General features: G+C 50.0%; 2 protein-coding genes across 2 annotated transcripts in view; both read right to left on the reverse strand.

Moving 5' to 3' along the window:
* PTPRS (protein tyrosine phosphatase receptor type S) overlaps positions 1–22,412 on the reverse strand; it is a 236,610-nt gene that overhangs the window by 176,322 nt on the left and 37,876 nt on the right. The gene's annotated exons all lie outside the window — the stretch shown is intronic.
* On the reverse strand, positions 12,478–14,857 carry ZNRF4 (zinc and ring finger 4; the record flags this gene model as incomplete). The annotated part of the gene is made up of 1 exon (XM_057710030.1): positions 12,478–14,857. A coding segment is annotated over one exon (1,632 nt), but the record flags the coding sequence as incomplete, so codon positions are not given.

Consider the following 22,412-nt stretch of genomic DNA (forward strand, 5'->3'; position numbering starts at 1 on the left):
CTCCACTTCAGCTTCCCCCCTAAAAGTGGCCTCGGGATGGCCAGGCAAGGGGACCCGCGTGGGGAGAGAGACACGGAGTAAAGGGCTTAACGCTTATTAAAAACCCACTCACAGCTCCGAACATAGGGCAAATTTCTCTTCTCCGCGCTCCCTCCCCTCCCCTCCCCTCCCCTGCCCCCCTTTCTCCTTTCTCCTCGGTCAAGACCCTCCCCGCTGGCCGCTGCAACAGCATCCAGGTCCCCCAGAGCTGGAGTCCGGCTCCCACCCACGGGAGCCGGCAGCCAATGGCCGCGCTGCCTGATGAGGTAATGCGTCCCCTCCGCGTTCCCATTGGCCAGCCTGGAGGCCTTTCTCTTAGTCGCGCCCCCAGGAAAACTCAGACCTCGTGAGGGATGGTCTGCGGTCCCTGAAGCCTCTGGGTACCTGCACTTCGCTGCTAACTGTGGGACCCCCACCTGCCCCTGCCCGTCTCTGGGCTCAGGCCCTAGCGAGAAGAGGCAGACTGGACTTAGAGACCCCTGCCCTCCCCGCTCCCTCCCGCCTGCGCAGGAAAGATGGAAGACCCCAGCCCCCAGCAATCAAAGGACCCCAGGGCTTTGACTGACCTTTCAGGGCAATTGCATATTAATTGAGCGCCCACAGTATGCCAGCCTGGGACACATTGAGGATACTGCGGTGGTGAAATCGTACCGAAGTCCCTGCCCTCTGGGCTCACAGAATATTGGGAAACAGGGACAGGCCACCAGACGGCCCCTTCTCCTTCGCCCTCTAGTCCATGCGGCCGCAGACTGATGGCAGAAAGAGTACGCAGGGGCCGGCGGTTTCCTGGCAGCCGGGCTGCGCTGTCAGCACTGCCAAGTCGGGCTGGGATGGCAGAGGCGGCGAAGGGGGAGGCAAAGGGGGGGGGGGGGTTCCGCTCTTAATTATCTTGTTCACTCGTTTATTTACTGGGAGCTCGGGAGCTTTGGGGGCTGTGCCTTCCTGTTCACTGTGAATTCATTCAGCAAACATTTATTTGATTCCGCCCCTCCCCCCAGCACTAGTTCTGCTTTTACATACTTGTTTCTTCCTCCTTTATCCTCCTCCCTTCTCCGAAACTGTTTTGTTTGGTTTTTGTTTTGTGTGTCTGTGTGTGTGTTTATTTATTTTTGGTTGCGTTGGATCTTCGTTGTTGAGCGCTGGCTTTCTCTAGCTGTGGAGAGCGGGGGCTACTCTTCGTTGTGGTGCGAGGGCTTCTCATTGCAGTGGGTTCTCTTGTTGCGGAGCACAGGCTCTAGGAGTGTGGGCTCAGTAGTTGTGGCACACGGGCTTTGTTGCTCCGTGGCATGTGGGATCTTCCCGGGCCAGGGGTCAAACCTGTGTCCCCTGCGTTGGCAGGTGGATTCTTAACCACTATGCCACCAGGGAAGTCCCTCCTTCAGCTATTCTAATAGGCTTTTCTTTTCTTTTTTTTAACTGTGGGCGTTCTTGGGACTGGATAAGGTTGTTTTGTCTGCCTGTCTCTTTTTTCTTAACTTTCTTTTTGAGATGGAAAGCACAAATCTTAACTGTACAGCTGAACTGTTTTTTGCCCAGGCACAGATGCCCATGGTCAGCGCCCAGAGGGAGGGGTGGGACCAGGGCCCAGGGTTAGGGGGCCAGCAGTGGAGGTGAGTCTTACGAATGCAAGGTCAAATCTCATCTTTATTTGAAATTTTGATATTTTGTTCATCCTAGATTTTGTTTTGTCATTGATTTTGTTTTGTCATTACTTTTGTTTTTTCCAAATATTGCAATCAAATGTTACTTACCTTGATTGCTGAGTTTTGCGGGGCGCCCTTAAATTTTGTCGTTCAGGGGACTTCCCTGGTGGCGCAGTGGTTAAGAATCCACCTGCCAATGCAGGGGACACAGGTTTGATCCCTGGCCTGGGAAGATCCCACGTGCTGCGCAGCAACTAAGCCCCGAGCGCCACAACTACTGAGCCTGTGCTCTAGAGCCCATAAGCCACAACTACTGAGCCCGAGCACCTAGGGCCCCTGCTCTGCAACGAGAAACCACTGCAATGAGAAGCCCGTACACAGCAACGAAGAGTAGCCCCTGCTCACCGCAACTAGAGAAAGCCCATGCACAGCAACTAAGACCCAACGTAGCCAAAATAAATAAATTACTTAATTAATTAAACTAAAAAAAATTGTCGCTCAGGACTGTGCCTCTCTCCTGTTACCCTAGCTCTGACCCTATATGGAATATTCCACCATCCAGGAGGCTTGAGGTGGGGGGGAGGGTGGCTGCCAGTGCATACCCCCCCAGGTAACATACTACTCTCCATCATCACAGTTTAGTTTGCCTGTCTTTAAAATCGCTATAAATAGAATCGTACAGGACACAGTCTTTGGAATCTGGCTTCTTTCACTCTGCATAATGCTTTTGAGGTGCGTCCAAGATGTTTCGTGTGTCGTTTATTCCTTTTCATTGCTGTCTTATTCCAGTGTATGGGTGGACCGACGTTTGTTTATCTAGTTACCGGCTCCTGGGCATTTGGGTTGTTTCCTGTGTTTGGCTGTTCCAAATAGAGCTGCTGTGATCATTGTTACACACGTCTTCGTGTGGACATATGCTTTCATTTCTCTTGGGCAAATGCCCAGGAGTAGGATGGCTGGGTCATATGGTAGGTGTGTGTTTAACTTTTTAGCAAACTGCCAAATGGTTTTCCACAGTGGTTGGACCATTTTGCGTTCCCACCAGCAGCGGAGGAGAGAGCCCGTGAGCCTGCGTTTGGGGCATTTATATTTTTGGTGCCTTTATCAAGGTGTCATTTAAGTACACAGTTCGATGAGTTTTAACAAATATATACACCTGTGTAACCACCGCCTCAACAGATATTCAGCTGTTCCATTACCCCAGAAAGCTCCCTCGGGACATGTGTTTTTAATTTACAAAGAGTGGGGAGGGGAGGAGCGCGAGAGATCTCACTTTTTTCTTGTTTTCTGAGCTTTCTGCTTCGTTTTGAAGTCCCATCCATGTGCCTTAAAATGAACATCTTTGCCTGTTATAACTTTCTTGGAGATGAGGGTGCCCATAATCTTTGTTCAAAATTCAACAAATAGGTAGTGACTTAAAAACCCATATGGGAAAAGAATCTGAAAAAGAATGGATCTACGTATACATATAACTGAATCAATTAGCCGTACAGCTGAAATCAACACAACATTGTAAATCAACTATACTCCAATATAAAATAAAAATTAAATGAAAAAAATAGCTAGTGATGACTTGCTGTGGCCTGATGACATCCCAAGCACTTTATATCAATGCAATATAAACAAAGTTATTTGATCCTCTCCCCCAGCAGCATCACAAATTAGATACTTATGCCCATTTTAGAGATGGAAAAACTGAGGTATGGAAAACTGATGTCCCCGGCTCCCATCCCAGAGTTCCAAAGTGGGCAGAGCTGGGATATGAACCAGGCCCTGCAGGCACCCTGGGCTCCTGATCAGGGCACACGCTGCCTCCATGCTCAGGGCAGGTGAAAGCAGTCAACAAACATCACCCACAGGCCCACACTCCCTCTCCTGCAATTCCAGCACCTAAAAAGCTCCAAAAATAGAAATTTTTAATCCAGATGACTCTAAAACTCATTGAGAATTGAGTTAATAGCCTTTGGGAATTCCCTGGTGGTCCAGTGGTTAAGACTCCATGCTTCCACTTCAGGGGGGGTGCAGGTTCGATCCCTGGTCAGGGAACTAAGATCCTGAAGGCTGCGTGTGGCATGGCCAATTAAAAAAAGAAGTTAATAGCTTTTGGTTTTTACTAAGCTTTATCTATCCCATTTACTGTGTATATATTTATTGTGTATATATTTATATATATATTTATATATATATCATTTATTGTGTATATATTTATATATGTATATATTCTATCTATTGCTGCTATGTTTGATTGGGAGGGGAGAATGGACTGCCCCAGGCTCTGCTGAAGGGTGTTATTGATATATGCTGAGTATACCTTAATAGCATGCTAAAATCTAGTACTTTCTGAATTCTGAAACACATCTGGCCCCAAGGGTTTCAGATGAACTCTATTATTAGTTACTATTATCTATCGAGTCTACTGTGTGCCACCAATTCATCTAGGCAGTGGGGACACTGCAGTGACAAAGTCAGACCCAGCTGTCACAGGGTTCACAGCTCAATAGGGAAAGAGGACAGACATGGTGCTGGGTGGTTACAACGCTGGGTGATCAGGGCCATTGTGAAGGAAGCACAGACCTGATGGTGGCCCAGAGGAAGCACTTGACTCAGGTGGAAGCATTCAGGGAGGCTTCCTGGAGGAGGTGATGCCTGAGGCCAAGACCTGAAGGAGAAGAAAGGGGTAGTAGGGGAGGAAAGACAGGGTATTCCTGTCCACAAGCAGAAAGTACAGCTTGTGCAAAGGCCGTGAGGTGCTTCAAGGGCCTGAAAACTGCCCTGCAGGCCTGCAACGTATCCTAGGAGGGTCAAGAACACAGAGGTCTATGTTGGCTTTCCTGCCTGTCTGGTGAGGCTCCCATAACCCTCCTCTGACCCGAGGGTGCTGAGGCTTGAGCCTCTGCAGCCCATGGGCATCTGGCAAGCCCATCGCTAGTCTCCCCTGGGGTCTCCTGGGGGCTGTACTCTGCAGCTGTCAGGACCTGATTATGTCCTAACAGGTGTGGGCACCATTCGTCCTGTCCTTGATGCCAAGGAGACACCTCCCAGGGGAAACTGGAGTGCAGGGGCCCAGGGGTTAGGGGTTGATTCCATCCAACCACACTACCTGAGCCTCAGCAATTGGCCTATATGAGGCTGCAGACTTTTTTTTTTTTTTTAATTTATTGATTTGGCTGCATTGGGTCTTCACTGCTGCACACAGGACTTTCTCTACTTGCAGCAAGCGGGGCCTACTCTTCGTTTGCGGTGCGCGGGCTTCTCACTGCAGTGGCATCTCATGTTGCGGAGCACGGGTTCTAGGCGTGCGGGCTTCAGTAGTTGTAGTGTGTGGGCTCAGTAGTTGTGGCTCGAGGGCTCTAGAGCACAGGCTCAGTGGTTGTGACGCACGGGCTTAGTTGCTTCTCAGCATGTGGGATCTTCGCGGACCAGGGATGGAATCCATGATTCCTGCATTGGCAGGCGGATTCTTAACCATTGCACCATCAGGGAATTCCCTTTCTTTTTTCTTTTTCTTTCTTTCTTTTTTTTTTTTTTTTTGAAAAAAGCTTCACTGTGCAAATCTGGCATCTTTGTGGATCAACTGTCCACTTCTTCCACTTCCAGGTCAGAGATCTGGGGGTCTGCTGCTCCCTTACGTCCCTTTCTCTTACCCTCCCCTCCATATGATATATGATAGTCCCCCCTTATCCGAGGGGAAAACGTTCCAAGACCCTCAGGGGATGCCTGAAAACTTGGATAGTACCAAGCTTTATATATACTGTGTTTTTTCCTATACATACCTATCTATGACAGAGCTTTTTAATACAATTTTTAAAGGTTACACTCCACTTAGTTATTACAAAATATTGGCTACTGATAAATTAGGCACAGTTAGAGAACATCCAAGTTGCCAGCATCACTATGCTTGTGCTTTGCAGCTGCTATGAAGTAAAATAAGGGTTACTTGAACACAAGCCCTGCGATAACATGATACTCGACCTGATTACCTAGACGGCTACTAAACCACGAGCAAGTGGGAGATGCTGAGCAAAGGAAGGAGTCAAGCCCTGGGTGGCACAGAGTGGGATTGTGCAAGATTTCATCACGTCACTCAGAAAGGCAGCAATTTAAAACTTATGAATTGTTGATTTCTGGAACTTTCCATTTAGTATTTTCGGACCTTGGTTGATGGCAGGTAACTGAAACCATGGAAAGCAGAACCACAGATGGGGGAACTACTGTATCAGCCAATCTTGTCACCTCTGTCTGCAAAATCTATCCTGGACCAGCCCACTTCTGCCCCCTCCTCTTTCTCCACCCAGTCCAGCCCCCATCATGACCGGTCCTGCCTCAGGGCCTTTGCACTGGCTGTTCCCTCTCCCTGAATGCTCTTCCCACAGCTGTAATAATGTCATCTATTTCCTTTGCTTTTAAAAATGTATGTCAAGGGACATCCCTGGTGGTCCAGTGGTTGAGACTCTGAGCTCCCAATGCAGGGGGTCTGGGTTCAATCCCTGGTACGGGAACTAGATCCCACATGCATGCTGCAACTAAAAATCCCACGTGCTGCAACTAAGACCTGGCACAGCCAAATAAGTAAATACCAAATATTAAAAAAAAAATAAAATAACTATCTTATATTTTAAAAATTTTTAAATAAAATAAAAATTAAAATAGGTTCGATCCCTGGTCTGAGAACAAGACCCTGCGTGCCACGCAGCATGGCCAAAAACAAACAAATAAACAAACAAAATGTATGTCAAGGATGTAAGTTCCAAGAAAACAGTAACTGTGCCTACCTTGGTCACTGTTGGGTCCCAAGCTCCTAACACAGTTTCTGGCACACAATAGGTGCTCAATAAAAATCCCTTCACAACGGAAAAGACGTTAATACACAGAACCCCAGAAAACAGGTTGATTGTATTCCCAAGTCCCCGATGGGAGCATTTGGACAGAGACACTGACAGAGATTTAGAAAAGGAAAAAAAAAAAAAAAAAGCCTCCAAATTTTGGTTGCCTCCCTCTGCCTTTAATTATTTTGTCGACAAGGCTCACAATTCAGCAAGTCAAGGTGGCATTTGAGAGGGACGGTTCCCTTTAGCGTAGCTGACAGCTAATTTGTGGGAAGTTTAATTACAGGCGGCGTTAATTAACTGGCAGAGTGCTGGGCGAGGAAGGCAGCCATCTGTTCCTAAAAACATCCTCCCCTCCTGGGCCTGGCTGGGAGGCTGGGAGGGGTGGGCTAGGAGGAGGACAGGGTGTGGGGAGGAGGCGGAGACAGAGGAAGAGGAAGAAAGGAGGGTCAGGTGATCAATCACAGCCTCCTCACCCCCCTTTCAGGTGTCATTCGGGCTGAGATCTTGGCACCCAGCCTCCTCATGGCCTCCACCGTTTTGCAGCTGTCTCCAGTGGCTGCTGGGAATGGCCGTAACAGTTCCTTGGAATCTGCTTCTCACTGGTTGTATCATTAGGAGCAGAGGCTGTGGAGTGGAGGAGGTGAAGAATGCACTGTCCTCAGGCCACATTGGAGTGGATTGGCACCTGCCAAGGGAGGTTGGGAGGAGGAACTGGATTGGAGCCAGGGGTGATGGATGCCCTAAGCAACTCAGCCTGGGAGTGGGGGGATCACTCTGCCTCTCATTCCACCATTCACCCAGCTGTCTGCCCTGAGGCAAATCACTTAACCTCTGTGGGCCTCCGTTTTCTCATCTGGCAAATAGTACTGATTATAATAGGACCTAATTCCATTTGTCTTTCTAGAATAGTCAAGCCCAAGCATTTTCAGGCTGCTGAAGAGAGATTTGTTATGAACTTGAAGTGTCATTACTTGTTATTGCTAAAAAATATGTAGGCATATTGAGGAGGGGGTTGTATCCAATAAGGTTGAGAGCCCTTGTGCCTTGTAGGACTCTGGGTCCTTGCATATGCTGTTCCCTCCTCTTGAACTCCCTTCCCACCTCTGCCCCATTGCTTCTGTTCTAGCCCTCAGGTCTTGAGGTAGATGCCCTCTGCCTGAGAAGCCTTCTCTGACCCTCCATGTGCCCCGTGGACCCTCACAGCACCTGTGCATCCCCCATCACAGCCCTGGTCACCCTGCCACTGCTTTGTCACAGCTCATTCCTCCCACTAGACTGGGAATCTCATGCAGGCGGGGACTCAATCTGTCTTGGTCACTGCTGTGTCTAGTGTGCCCAGCTCTGGCTTGAACAAGTAGGCAGTCAGCACAAATTTTTGTACAGACAGTTGGAGTTATGATCTACACATGGTGAGGTGGTGGCCAGCAGAATGCAGAATTCAAAGTTAGAGCCATTTTAAAAGGAACATAAGGGACTTCCCTGGTGGCGCAGTGGTTAAGACTCTGTGCTCTCAATGCAGGGGGCCCAGTTTCAACCCCTGGTCAGGGAAGTAGATCCCATGTGCATGCTGCAACTAAGAGTTTGCATACCATAGCTAAGGAGCCTGCCTGCCGCTACAAAGACTCGGCACAACCAAATAAATAAATTCATATTTTTAAAATAAAATAAAATGGAACAAAATAGTGCCATTTGTAGAGACATGGACAGACCCACAGTGTCATACAGAGTGAAATAAGTCAGAAAGAGAAAAACAAAAATCGTATAATATCACTTATATGTGGAATGTAGAAAAATGGTAGAGATGAACTTACCTGCAAAACAGAAATAGAGTCACAGATGTAGAGAACAAACTTATGGTTACCAAGGGGGGAAGGGAGGTGGGATGAATTGGGAGATTGGGACTGACATATACACACCACTAAGTATAAAATAGGTAACTTTGACTTCCCTGGTGGCCCAGTGGTTAGGACTTTGCCTTCCAATGCAGGGGGTATGGGTTCGATCCCTGGTCAGGGAGATAAGATCCCACATGCCCCGTGGCCAAAAAACCGAAACATAAAACAGAAGCAAACAAATTCAGTAAAAACTTTAAAAATGGTCCACATCACCTAGAGACTGTCATACAGAGTGAAGTGAGTCAGAAAGAGAAAAACAAATATTGTATATTAACACATATATAAGGAATATAGAAAAATGGTACAAATCAACTGGTTTGCAAGGCAGAAATAGAGACACAGATGTAGAGAACAAACATATGGACACCAAGTGGGGAAAGCGGGGAGGGTTGGGGGGGAATGAATTGGGAGATTGGGATAACAAATTGTACTCTCTAAATATGCAGTTTATTGTTTAACTGTATCTCAAGGAAAGTCCTTTAAAAAATTGGTCTACATCAAAAAAATTCTTAAAAAAAATAAAAGAGTTAACTGATAAGGACCTACTGTATAGCACAAGAAACTCCATTCAGTGCTCCGTGGTGATACAAATGGGAAGAAAATCTGAAAAATAGTGGATATACGTATACATATGACTGACTCACTTTGCTGTACAGCAGAAACTAAAACAACTTTGTAAAGCAACTATACTCCAATAAAACTTTAATATAAAAAACCCCCCAAAATTAGAGCCATTTAAAAGTGAAGAGGACTGTCTTGGGTACAGGAGAGAGCTTCCCATCGCCACCGGCTCAGTCAGCTTCCAGGAGTGTGGCCCTGGGCAGGTCACATCCTCTTTCAGTTTCTTCCTCTGCAAAATGGGGGTATGCATAGGAATCTGGTTCCGGATGCAAGGAGTCAGCATTGGAAAGAGAGTGGCCTGGCACCCGCCCTCCTCGTGTGCTCTGTAGTCGTGCTCGCGGCTACTGTTAGTCCTGAGTCCACCCCACCACTGAGATTGGTCCCCTGTCCTCTGAGACTCAGTTTCCCCATTTGACCACACTCCTCCTTAGACAAACACAGCCAGGGCACTTCCTGGACAGACAAGAGACAGCCCCTGCAGGTGCTTACCTAAAGCAGCAGTCAAGGCGGGGCCGATGGGGCTGGCATAGGCTGGTGTCGCTAAGCTGGCGGTCCTTGGCAGTGCCTGGCTTTCCCGGAGGCAGCTGGAGAAGGGCCCAGACCTGGCTGTTGGGTAGGACTGGGAAGGCTGGGATGGTGCTGAGGCCTCTGATCAGAGGGCACTGGGGGCAGGGAGCTCTGTGTACACTTATTAAGCACCCACTGGATGCCAGACTAGTCTGCTTGGGGCATTTACCCCACACTATTCCAGCTGCCAGGATCACTTTTCCTTTTCACGTTGCTAATCCCTGCCCTTTCTGTTCTCAGTCTAGAAAACACTGCCTCCAGGAAGCCTCCCAGATTCTCTGGGTTGGGTCAGGTACCTCCCTTTGGGTTAACACAGTGCCTGTGATTCTCCCATCATGGCTCTGATCACCCAATATTATGCCTGGGCTGTGGACACGTCATGTAGTCAATCAACAAATACTGACAGAGTGCTTAGTAGATGTCAGATACTGTGCATGCTTAGGGTACCCTGCAGAGCAGGTACTGTTAGTGTTCCCATATTACAGACGGGAAAACGGAGGCTCAGAGAGGTCTAGTAGTGGAAAGAAACCATGCGGCCTGGGGCCTGGAGCACAGCAGGGCATCGATAAGAGCTGGGTTTCATCCCTAGTGACGGTGAGCTCACTCCCTCTGCTGGTGTGGTCATGAGAAAGGTCATCTGTCTGGTGAAGCAGGATGTGCCTCTTCCCCTGTGGTGCCTGTGACCTTGAAGGAGGCTTAAGCTTAGAGGTGTGGGGATTCATTCATTCATTCACTTTTTCAACAAACATGTATTGGACAGCTCTTATGGACCAGGTTCCATAAATGTGTCCAAGTGGCAGGCATGCTTGCCGCCCCTAATATCCGTTCTCTCTTCCATGGTAATAGAACCCTTGGTTTTCAGCTGGACCACTGGCCCTTCAGAATAAAGACTACATTTCCCAGCAACCTTTTAGGCAAGTGTGGCCACACAACTAAGTTCTGGCCAATGGGGAGTGAGCAGAATTGGTGTATGGGATTTATGGGAAGTGTCCTTAAAGGGATAGGGTAAGCCCTTCCTCATCTCTTTCTCCACATTGACTGGAATGCACATGTGATGGCTAGAGCTCAAGCAGCTGCCATGTCCCATGAGGAGAAGGTCACTTGCTAAGGAAGTGGAGCAATAAGATAAAAGGAACTCAGGCCCTGGCCACTGTGGAGCCTCCATGCTATCCCTGGGCTGACTACTCAAGTTCATGAGCAAATAACTCTGTGCTTAAGCTGTTCCGGTGGGGTCTCAGATCCCACTGCCAACTCCAAGCCTGACGGCAACACTTGTCTCTCCTTGTCTCCACTTTTCCATCTTCATCCCAGCCCATGCCTGCTGGACAGAGAGATCTATCCCTGCTTGGCAGCCCTGGCCTTCAAGGGCCATCTATAGTGATCAAGGCAGGGTCCTCTGGATAGTGTAGCCTCCGTTTGTGACCTTAGGGCCACCAGGCTAGGAGCAAGTCCTTCAAAACGTGGGTGGGAGGTCTTTACCATCTCCCAAGGATCCTGTGCAAGGACCTCAGCCCACCTCTCTGCACGCCACCCCCCCATGTGCACAAACACACACCAAAGCCGTGACCCATCCTTTGCCATCATCCATCCAAGAAGAGACCCCCTTTCTCTGAACTACCGCGGAGCTTCCCAGCTACGTTGTGAAGTGCAGACGGCAAAGCACAAGGGAAAAACACTCCCATGTGTGAAAAAGAAGACATTTGACTAAACACAGATACTCGCTCATGAACCCACCAAGACTAGACAACTGGGTCCAAATCCCAGCATCACCTGTACTCTGTGCCCTCTGAGAAATTCTCTATAATCGTCCCTCCTGGACCTTTCTGATCATGCATGCCCCAAGGCTAGCATCCGCCCCTCATTCACTGCCCAGAAGACCCCCTTCATTGGGCCAATCCTTCTGAGAAGAGCATCCACATGGAGCTGAAGAAACACCATATCTGTCCACCATAAAGTTAAACCACATCCGAGCTGGTCTCTGAACCCAACTGTAAATTAACAGAAGCTACAGGGGTTGGAGGCATAGATGAAACGACACCACAGGGACACCTAATCGGCGAAACCCAGATCAGGGACATCTGTGTAGGATAACTGATCCAGTGGCCTCCAATAAATAAATTGCAAGGAAAATTTAAGAGAGAAAGATGGCAGAAGCTCTCGATTAAAGGAGACGGCCATCAGTGATTCTAGACTTCTATGTAGATCCTGATTCAAACAGCCTAAAAAAAAAAATGTATATTGTGGATGTGCACATTTCCATGTGCTGCCTGGGTGGATATTTGATGCTATTTAGTAATCATTATTCTGGACATGATACTGGAGTTTGCAGAGTGGTTTACTCAGGGGTCTTATCCTATAAAGCAGGGTCTCTCCCCGTGGCACTGTGGACACTTAGGCCAGATCATTCTCTGAGGTGAGGCCATCCTGGGTGCTATGGGCTGTGGGGAAGCAGTCCTGACCCCCACCCACTTGAATGCCAGAACCCCCCCCCCCAATCATGATGACCACAGATGTCCCCAAACATTGCCCAGTGTCCCTGAGGGGACAACATCCTCACCCCAGCTGAGAACTACTGTTTGAGAGACACGAACTGAAATATTTACAGATGGAAAAGCATCTGGGCTTTGCATCAAAATAGCAAATGAGGAGGGAAAATAGAGGAGACCAGAGTGGCCAGTAGATAAGCATTGAATCTGAGTGATGCATACACGTGGGAAGGGTCATTATTCCAGTCTTTCTACCTGGGTGTGTTTGACACTTTCCAGTATAAACAGTTGAAATGACGGGGACACTCAAATTAAATCCGGAGTCGGGAGTTCCCTGGTGGCTCAGTGGTTAAGAATCTGCCTCCCAATGCAGGGGACACAGGTTCGATCCCTGGTCCAGGAAGATCCCACATGCCTCGGAGCAGCTACGCCCGGGAGCCACAGCTACTAAGCCGGTGTGCCGCAACTACTGAAGCCCACGTGTCTAAAGCCTGTGCTCTGCAACAAGAGAAGCCACCGCAATGAGAAGCCCACACACCGCAACGAAACGTGGCCCGCGCTCGCCACAACTAGAGAAAACCCACCCGCAGCAGCAAAGACCCAACTCCAGAGTTTAGTTCATCGGAACCTACCCAAGGTGCTCTCTTGGTTGAATCAAACGGGCTGTGCTGATGCAAGACCTGAACACTCAGGAGAAGCTGGGCAAGGAGTCCATGGAAACTATCTCTAGTACCTCTGCAACTTTTCCATAAAGCTAAAACTATTCCAAAGTAACAAGTTTATTTTTTTTTTTAAGGTTTAAATGAATAAAAGGCATATCAGGAATCAGCTGCTCCCGTGCCCAGGACTGGAACCGAGGCACGGAGGCCCTGTCGCAGGACCATCACAGACGTGGTGCACGCAGCGGCCCTGAGACTCCCCCCTCCCGTCCCCACATCCCCTCACTCACCCGCAGATGCCAGGAACCCGCCTTAGGCTCAGCTGGGATTTGCCACATGGGTGGGATGAGGGGTCGGGCGGCCCCCCCCAGCAGTCAGGGCGAGAATCCACTTTCAAACCCACTTTATTATCTAGTCTCCAGACTAGAAACATTCCTCCCTTCTACCCTCCCTGCCCTGATCTCCGCCAGCTAGGGGCGGCGGGCCTCAGAGGGGTTCTGGGGGCCCCTCCGAGGACGCGTTGGCCTCCGCCGCCCCCACAGACGCGGCACTGCAGGGGCGGCGGGGGCTGCCTCGGGTCAGAAGCTCCAGCCTCCGGGAGCGCAGCCGGGCCTGGATGGCCCAGACCGGGGGGCAGCGGCCTGGCAGCGAGGGGTCTTCCTCGTCCCCGTAGCTGTCGACGGTGGAGTCGGAGCCGTTCTCTGTGCCGGCCACCGACTGCTTGCACACGGGGCAGGAGCGCTGGGCGGCCTGGGAGAACCAGGGGTCGATGCACTTGCAGTGGTAGGTGTGGGAGCAGGGTAGGATCTTCAGCCGGTCACCTTCCTCATACTCATCCAGGCAGATGGCACACAGGTCGTTACGCCTGGTGAAGGTGCGCACCTGGGCCCTCTGCCTGGCCCGCACCTTGACCGCGGGCCCGCGGGCCCGCCGGGCCCAGAGCCGGTTCCACAGATGCCGTAGGACGAAGAAGGCAGCGGTGAGCAGGGCCAGGGTGCGGCCCAGCACCCAGGAGATGGCCAGCGTGGGGTGGCAGTCCAGGTCGGGGCAGGGCGGGTAGTCGGGCAGCAGGAGGACGTGGGCCGATGTGTCGCACCGCACGATGACCCGCAGGTCCTGGGAGGCGGCCTCGCCCACGAACACCGAGGGGATGGCGATCTGACGCCGCAGGTCCTCGTAGACGTGGGCCATGCGCACCAGGTCGTCGGAGCGCACGTTGTGCACGATGGCCGCCTCGAAGCCGGCCCGCTGGGCGTGCAGCACCTTGAGGTCAAACGTGCAGTCGTACCGGCGGATCAGCACGATGGCGCCCAGGGAGCCGTTGCCCGGCCGCGGGCCCTCGATGGGGTGGCACGCGTTGGCCGGCTTGGCCTCCATCAGGTAACCCCGCACGCCCTCGGGGGCCAGGGGCACCCCGAACAGGGCCGGCAGGTCCGCAAAATCCACCGTGCTCGAGTTGCCTTCCAGCACGGCCCGCACCACCGCCTGCGTGGGCGCCACCAGCCCCAGGAGGATCAGCGAGACCCTGACTGCCCCCAGGGCCAGGGCCAGCCGCGGCCGCCCCATGTCCAGCACCTCCTTCTCCGGCTGCTGTGCGGAGCTAGGTCCCGCTGGGGACCGCGGATGGGAGGCCTCCGGGCATCTCCAGGGCCTCCCAGGGGGCCCGTGGCCGGGGTGGGAATGGAGGTGAGCTTCCACAGGTGGCTCCGAGGCAGTTAGGCAGAGCGGCTGGGACCTGGGTGGCCCTAGACGGAAACAGCTCCCGGTCGCAGCCCAGCGTGCATTGTGTCTTTGAAGGCTGGTCCCAGGAGGAGCTGACCTACCCGGGCGGCCTTTCTGCCAGATGATGTTGAGACCGGGAGCCCCCAGGGTTCTAGATGACTCTAGCCTCTGTGACATCGTCCTGTTACATCCTGGCCCCCCACCCCCACCTCCCGCTAAGACAGAATTCTTAGGGCACTGACCTGGGGGGCTGGGCGACCTTTGAAAAAAACTTTTGGAAGGCTCAGAGCATCCCCAGTTCCTGGACCTCGTGAGGCCCAGGGGTGCCACAAAGTGGGCTGGTGCCTCCCCACCACCCCGTGGTGTGGATCCAGCCCTCACACTCACATTCTGCCAGCATCATCTCCCCAAGCCTCCTAGAGAGGCACTGAGGAAGGGGCTGATCTTTCGAGATCCCCAGGGGACTCAGACTTGTTCAGGGCAACCTCTGCCCATGCAGTCTTAAAACCCAAATATCAGACATCCTCCCTCTCTCCCCCTCACTCACTCTGCTCCCGTCACATGGCCTCCTGGCTGTTCCTCCAACATGTCAGGCAGGGTCCTGCCCCAGGACCTTTGCAGGGGCTGTTCCCTCAGCCTGGAATACCCTTTCTCCCTGTGGCTGGCTCTTTCTCACCACTCAGGTCTCAGTTCATATGTCCTCAGAGTCTAACTGACTTGATGTGGGGGGAGGCAGAAGTGCCAAGGTCAGGGCTGGACTGGCAGGAGTGGGTGGTCCAAGTCTTCACCACCTGGTAGACTGCCAGCACCAGCTTTATCCTCTCAGCTCAGAGCTTCCTCTCTAGCCGGGTCTCCAACTGTCCCTCATTCCTCAGCCAAAGCCCTGACCGTCAGCCTCATGTTCCCCCCAACTCCTCATTCCCAAATCTCCCACCGTGAGTTTGCCACCTGGCTGGGCAGCCCACTCAAGCCCTGATTCCTTGCTCTGTCATTGACAAGCTGTGTGATGCCAGGTAAGTCACTTAAGCTCTCTGGGCTCCAGCTTCCAGATCTGTAAAATGGGTGTAATGATGAGGAACCTGTCTTATAGGGCTGGTGGTATAAGAATTAAATGAGAAAATACCTGACTGGCATTCAGCATAGGGTCTGAATTTTTCATTCTCCCATAACAGACCTGCCTCCAGTTCACGACCCTTTCAGTTCCTCACCACATGGCGGTCAGGGATATTCCTAAAATCTCAGTCCTCTGGTCTCACCCATGCTCTAAACTCTCCCATGGCTCCCCATTACCCTCCAGATAAAGTCCACATTCCTTTCTGTGTCCTACGAGCTCTCCCACGGTCGAGCCCCTGCCGATCTCCAAAGCCTCAATGTTTTTCAAGGCTCTAAATTAGCAGTCCCCAACTTTTTTGGCACCAGGGAGTCGTTTCATGGAAGACAGTGTTTCCACAGACCTGGGGGGTGGGGGTGGGGATGGTTTGGGGGTGACTCAGATCCATTACATTTACTGTGTCCTTTATTCATGTTATTATTACATTGTAATATATAATGAAATAATTATACGACTCACCATAATGCAGAGTCAGTGGGAGCCCCCTGAGCTTGTCTTTACTTGCCACTCACTGATAGGGTTTTTTTGTTTTGTTTTTAATAAGTTTATTGATTGACTGATTGATTGATTGATTGATTGGCTGTGTTGGGTCTTTGTTGCTGCGTGCGGGCTTTCCCTAGTTGCGGCGAGCGGGGGCTACTCTTCGTTGCAGTGCTCGGGCTTCTCATTGTGATGGCTTTGCTTGCTGTGGAGCACGGGCTCTAGGCGCGCAGCCTTCAGTAGTTGTGGCACTTGGGCTCAGTAGTTGTGGCTTGTGGGCTCTAGAGCACAGACTCAGTAGTTGTGGCGCACGGGCTTCGTTGCTCCGCGGCATGTGGGATCTTCCCAGACCAGGGCTCAAACCCGTGTTCCCCCTGCATTGGCCGGCGGATTCTTAACCACTGCGCCACCAGCGACGTCCCACTGATAGGGTTTTGATATGAGTCTGCAAGCACTTAATTTATTATGGTCTCTGTGCAGTCAGACCTCACTGCTCATGATCCTCTGTATCTGCAGCCCCTCCCCATCACTGGCATCACCGTCTCAGCTCCCCCCACCAGGCCATCAGGCATTAGATTCTCACAAGGAGCACACAACCTAGATCCTTGCATGCACAGTTCACAGCAGGGTTCGCGCTCCTATGAGAATCTAATATCGCCGCTGATCTGACAGCAGGCGGAGCTCAGGCAGTGATGTGAGTGATGGGGAGCGGCGGTAAATACAGATGAAGCTTCACTCACTCGCCCGCCCATCCTCTCCTGCTGTGTGGCCCGGTTCCTAACAGGCCTGGGGGTTGGGGACCCCTGCTCTAGATGCATCACTATTTTCTGACCTCTAGAACTTTGCAAATGCTGTCCCCTCTGCCTGGAACAGAATTCTATCTCCTCCACCACACTTTGCCAGACTGGTTACTTATTCTTTAGGTTTTCTCCGTTGGTCTAATACCTCCCAGAGCAGCCCTCCACCAATGACAGAGAAGAGGCACAGGAGTCCAACAGGCAGAAGGCCACGTGACAACAGAGGCAGAGATCGGAGGGATGTGTCTATGAGCTGAGGGATGCCAAGGGTGGCCAGCAACCACCAGAAGCTGGAAGTGAGGCACAGAACAGATTCTCCCTCCGCGCTTGCAAGAAGGAACCAACTCTGCCAATACCTTGATTTTGGACTTCCAGCCTCCAGAACAGTGAGAGAATAAATTTCTGTTGCTTTGAGACCCCTGGTTATAGCAGCTGTAGAAATGAATGTGTAATGGAACTCTTCTCTTAGGATGTGTCTGGGGGAGGCCAACCAAACACAGGGTGTCACCTCGCTGAGACTGGAGGGCAAGGATGAGGTTGGTGTAAGGAGGCACAGAACAGCATGCTGGGAATACAAATGGCATGTGCAAAGGTCCTGAGGTGAGTGAGAGAGAGAGAGTTGAATGGTTGCATATGGCAAGCCATTTCAGAGTGGCTAAAAAGAGGGTCTTGTTCAAGGATGGGAGAGAGATGGGAGAAGGAAGGGCAGGACCAGACCCAAATCTTGACCGTGCATGGCCTCAGGGTTTACAAAGAGAATGACAAGGAGCCATAGAAAGTTTAGAGTAGAGGCAGGACATGGTCAGATTGCATTTCCCGTTTCCGCTCTATATATTTCTGCACTGCTTGGATCTTTTACGATGGGAATGAACTCAGTTATTACTCCTGAAATAAAAAGAGATTTGTGTTTCTGAAAGAACCCTCTGGTTTCTGAGTGGAGGGTGGGTTGCAGAGAGAGAGAAAGAGATGGAGAAGTCACAGAGGCAACCAGAGAATCAGTGGAGGGACTGGGGAATGCGACCGAGAGAGACTAAGAATGAGTGATTGGGTGTGAAGGACAAAAGGGGAGGTGACCATGAATGGAGCAGTCATGGGGGGGTAGGGGCACCACTCCCTAACAAATGTCTTCCCCTGGGACTTATGTCAAGAAAGTCTTGTTTGGTGCTACAGTCTTTTTTTTTTTAATACATCTTTATTGGAGTATAATTGCTTTACAATGTTGTGTTAGTTTCTGCTATACAACAAAATGAATCAGCTATGTGTATACATATATCCCCATATCCCCTCCCTCTTGAGTCTCCCTCCCACCCACCCTATCCCATCCCTCTAGGTCATCACAAAGCACCAAGCTGATCTCCCTGTGCTGTGCAGCAGCTTCCCACTAGCTATTTTACATTTGGTAGTGTATATACATCAATACTACTCTCTCAACTGCGTCCCAGCTTCCCCTCCCCCCTCCATGTCCTCAAGTCCGTTCTCTACATCTGCGTCTTTATTCCTGCCCTGCCACCAGGTTCATCGGTACCATTTTTCTAGATTCCATATATATGCGCTGGTGCTACCATCTTTAATGTCTTTCTTGCAATTACTAATTTCCCTAAGAGATAGGTCCTTGGCCCTGTTGGCATTTTAAAACATCATTTTGTTTTCTGTGTCTTTGTTTCTCATGAGTCCCATCCCTTTGTGGCAAGAGATACGGGTTTTTCATTTATGACTCTCACAAAGACTTCTTTTTAAAGAAAGATAAAATGATGATCCTTAGCCAGTATTTGCTAAATAAAGGAACAGGTGCATGATAGTAGGGGAAAAGGTCAAGAAAGAGTTCTCCAAAGATGGGCAGTTGATAAATAAGGTGTATTCATTTCCTGGAGCTGCTGTAACAAAGTACCATAAACTGGTGGCTGAAATTTAAAAAAAATGAAATAATGCCATTTGCAGCAACATGGATGGACCTAGAGATTGTCATACTGAGTGCAGTAAGTCAGATAGATATAGACAGATATCATATGATATCACTTATATGCAGAAGCTTAAAATGATACAAATGAACTTCTTTACAAAACAAAAACAGACTCACGGACTTAGAGAACAAACTTATGGTTACCGGGGTGGGAGGATGAGGGGGATAGTTAGGGAGTTTGAGATTGACATGTACGCACTGCTATATTTAAAATGGGTAACCAACAAGGACCTACTGTATAGCATAGGGAACTCTGCTCAATATTATGTAACAACATAAATGGGAAAAGAATTTGAAAAGGAAGAGATACATGCATGTGTATCACTGAATCACTCTGCTGTACACCTGCAACTAACACATTATTAATCAACTATACTCCAATATAAAATACAAAGTTTTTTAAAATGGGTGGCTGAGAACAGGAGATATATTATCTGGCAGTTCCGGAGGCCAGAAGTCCAAGGTGAAGGTGTCGGCAGCGTGGCACTCCTTCTGAAGTCTCTTCTGGCTGTTGGAACCCACAAGCAGGGGAATCTGCTTGTGCCAGGGAATTAACCCCCTGGGGAGCAGCCCAGAACCAATGAAAGGTGGGGATGAGTGAACAAACGCCCCGTCTCTCTCACCTCTCAAATGAGATAACTCTGGGGTGCACGTCCCCCACCATCTTTTCCAGCAAGACTGGGCTCTAACTGCCCTGTCATAGCTTGCTCTTGACAGTGCTTCCTTCACTGGTTCTCTTCCTTTTCCTGTCTCCCTCCTGCCACTCCCTTCTCAGTGTTTTCTGAGTCCACTTTCAAATCCAATAACTGACATTCAAATCCTTGTCTCAGGGACTGCTCCTGGGCAAACCCAATCTAAGATGCTGCCTGAGAACAGAAGAATCCACAAGAAAGCAGAACAAAGAGATCAGGAGAGACCCACATCCTAAAAACATCATTTGAGCACCTCAGTCCAGCTGAGCCTGAAGGCCATACAAACCTGTATCTCTGTTATATGAACCAGTTACATTCCTCTTTTTGCCTGAGAAAGGGTTTCTATCCCCACAAAACAAACCTCATAGGGAAGTGGTGAGTCTTCCAGAACCTCATAGGAAAAAGAGACACTGAGCACAGCTGTAAGTCTGATTTTCTTTTTCTGCTTCATGCTGCCTTCTTCCCCAAATATTTCTAGTGGGAATCTACTTTGGTGATGCCACAGGGGACATACCATAGGTGACTTGTTCCTCTGACTGTTAGATATAAATCATGTATCAGATGGGGTGATGAGATGTGCCTGTGTTAACTCTAATTTCCCCAGAAGTCAAAGTCACATCTTCTTCCTTCCTTGGTGCACCTCCTGTAAATTGGATGCTAAACTCGTGCATACACGGGCAGGCATGCAATACACATACCCATCCAGCTGGATCGTGATTTCAGGAGATCCGTGTGGCCCCAGGAGGTTGGGGCTGGAGCTGGAGGCGGGGTGGGTGTGGACTTGGAGGTCTGCCAGGGGCCCCTCTGTCTCTCTGTCTCTACTCTCTGTATATCTCTATATCTTCTCTCTCTCTGAACCACTGTCTGACTCTGTCTCTCTCTCTTTCCCTCCTTCTCTATCTTTCCCGTTTCTGTGTCAAGGTTGCTTTTTGTCTTTGCCTCTTTTATTTCTGCTTCTGTCTCTGTTCCTCTCTAATTTTCTCTCTGTCTCAGTCTTTCCATGTCTCTGTGTCAATATCTCTGTTTGTTATTATCTGACTCCGCTGTAGGTCCTTGCCCTGAGATTCCTCTGTCTCTGTCTGTCCTTGTCTCTCTTATGTGAGTTTTTCTTGGTCTCTGTCACCTTGTCCCTGTGTCTCTTTATTTTTCTAATTTAACCTCTCTCCTTGTCTCTCATGCTACTCTCTGTGTGTGTCTCTGTCTCTCTGTGTCTTTTTCTGCCTGCCTCTCTCTCTTCCCCCACTCCCTGGCCCCACACCTAGCCCACAGCAGACATGCAGTGGGTTTTGTCAGCTTGAAACCAAAGGCACATTTTTGTGACGTGGTGAGATGGGGAGCTGGGTTTAAGGCTCAACATGGCCCTCGCTTACTGGCTGAGTCTGTCCCTCTCTGTCTCAGCACCACACCTCCCCAGCTGTAAAACGAAGGGTGTCAATGCAGAGCCAACAGTCTCTGAACACAGTCACCCATGGACCCTCCCACTGTCCTTTGGGCGTGGGGCTGTGCTTTTTGCTACTTTTCCCAGGAGGAAGCTGGTGTGCAGAGGTGGGACCATCCTCCCCAAGTGCCACAGCTAAGAGGAGAAGGGACCACCTTCCATGCTCCAGGCTCCCCAAACCTCCTGCCCATGCTGGGCCAGGCACCTAGCTGCCCATCACAGACGCGCTGTCTGAGGTCAGATAACTTCATGTGTCTTCCCAGCTTTCCTGCTTCGAGGTCCCAGTTTTTATGATGGAATAAACTTGTGGAGACAGAAAACATTGCCAAGGAGAAGGATCAGTCTGCACAGGACGATGTGCCAGGCAATGGGTACACAGTAGTGACCAAGACAAAACTTCTGAATGTACAGAGATTACATTCTAGCTGAGAGGAAGGGAGATGGCCAGGACACAAGTTAACTGAATGAATAAACCATCAACCATCAAAATAAATAATTTGGGGACTTCCCTGGTGGTGCAGTGGTTAAGAATCCGCCTGCCAGTACAGGAGACACAGGTTCAATCCCTGATCTGGGCAGATCCCACATGCCACAGAGCAACTAAGCCCATGCACCACAACTACTGAGCCCATGCGCCACAACTACTGAGCCCACGTACCACAACTACTGAAGCCCATGTGTCTAGAGCCCATGCTCCACAACAAGAGAAGCCACCACAATGAGAAGCCAGAGCACTGCAACAAAGAGTAACCCCAACTTGCCACAACTAGAGAGAGCTCGCGTGCAGCAATGAAGACCCAATGCAGCCAAAAATCAATTAATCAACCAATCAATCAAAAAAAATTTTTAAAGAAATAATTTCAAGATGGCATATTTTGTGAGCAAAGCATTAATTGGGGCACTCAGGGAAGGGCTCCCCAAGGCAGGGATGTTTGAATGGAAGCCCGAAGTGAGAGAAGGCCTTTGCTTCCAGAACATTCTTAGGGTGCCACTAAATTATACTTCATGAGCACCTGGGATTTGTTGATTGGTGTCATTTCAGATCAAATATTTGCTTATGCACCTATTGCGTGTGTGAGCCAAGCACCGGAGACACGGGAGTGACCGGGAGAGGCCCAGTCCCTACCCTCCAGGAGGCTCTGTCCAGCAGAGGAAGAAAAGGTTCAAACAAATGAACGAGAAAGTTTCATAAGACAATGAGATAAGATAAAGGGTCTAAGTATCCAAACAATGGAAGAATGCTAGACTGTGTGGGTGAAAGTTTAAGGAGAAACAGGATGGTTACATATTGTCAAAGTAACTCTCCCAGGGTATTTACAAATTTGAAAGGTAAGAAGATAACTTTCCAGGGGCAAGTCTCCTGTTGTCCTAACCTCAAGGATAAGGTCAAGGGCGATGAGATACAGCAACTTCCTGAGTCTCCTGACATCCTACACCAAGGAGGATGCAACATCACCCCTGTGGCATTCTGAT

Source organism: Hippopotamus amphibius, chromosome 15 (assembly GCF_030028045.1).
Source record: "Hippopotamus amphibius kiboko isolate mHipAmp2 chromosome 15, mHipAmp2.hap2, whole genome shotgun sequence".
Classification (NCBI taxonomy): Eukaryota; Metazoa; Chordata; class Mammalia; order Artiodactyla; family Hippopotamidae; genus Hippopotamus; species Hippopotamus amphibius.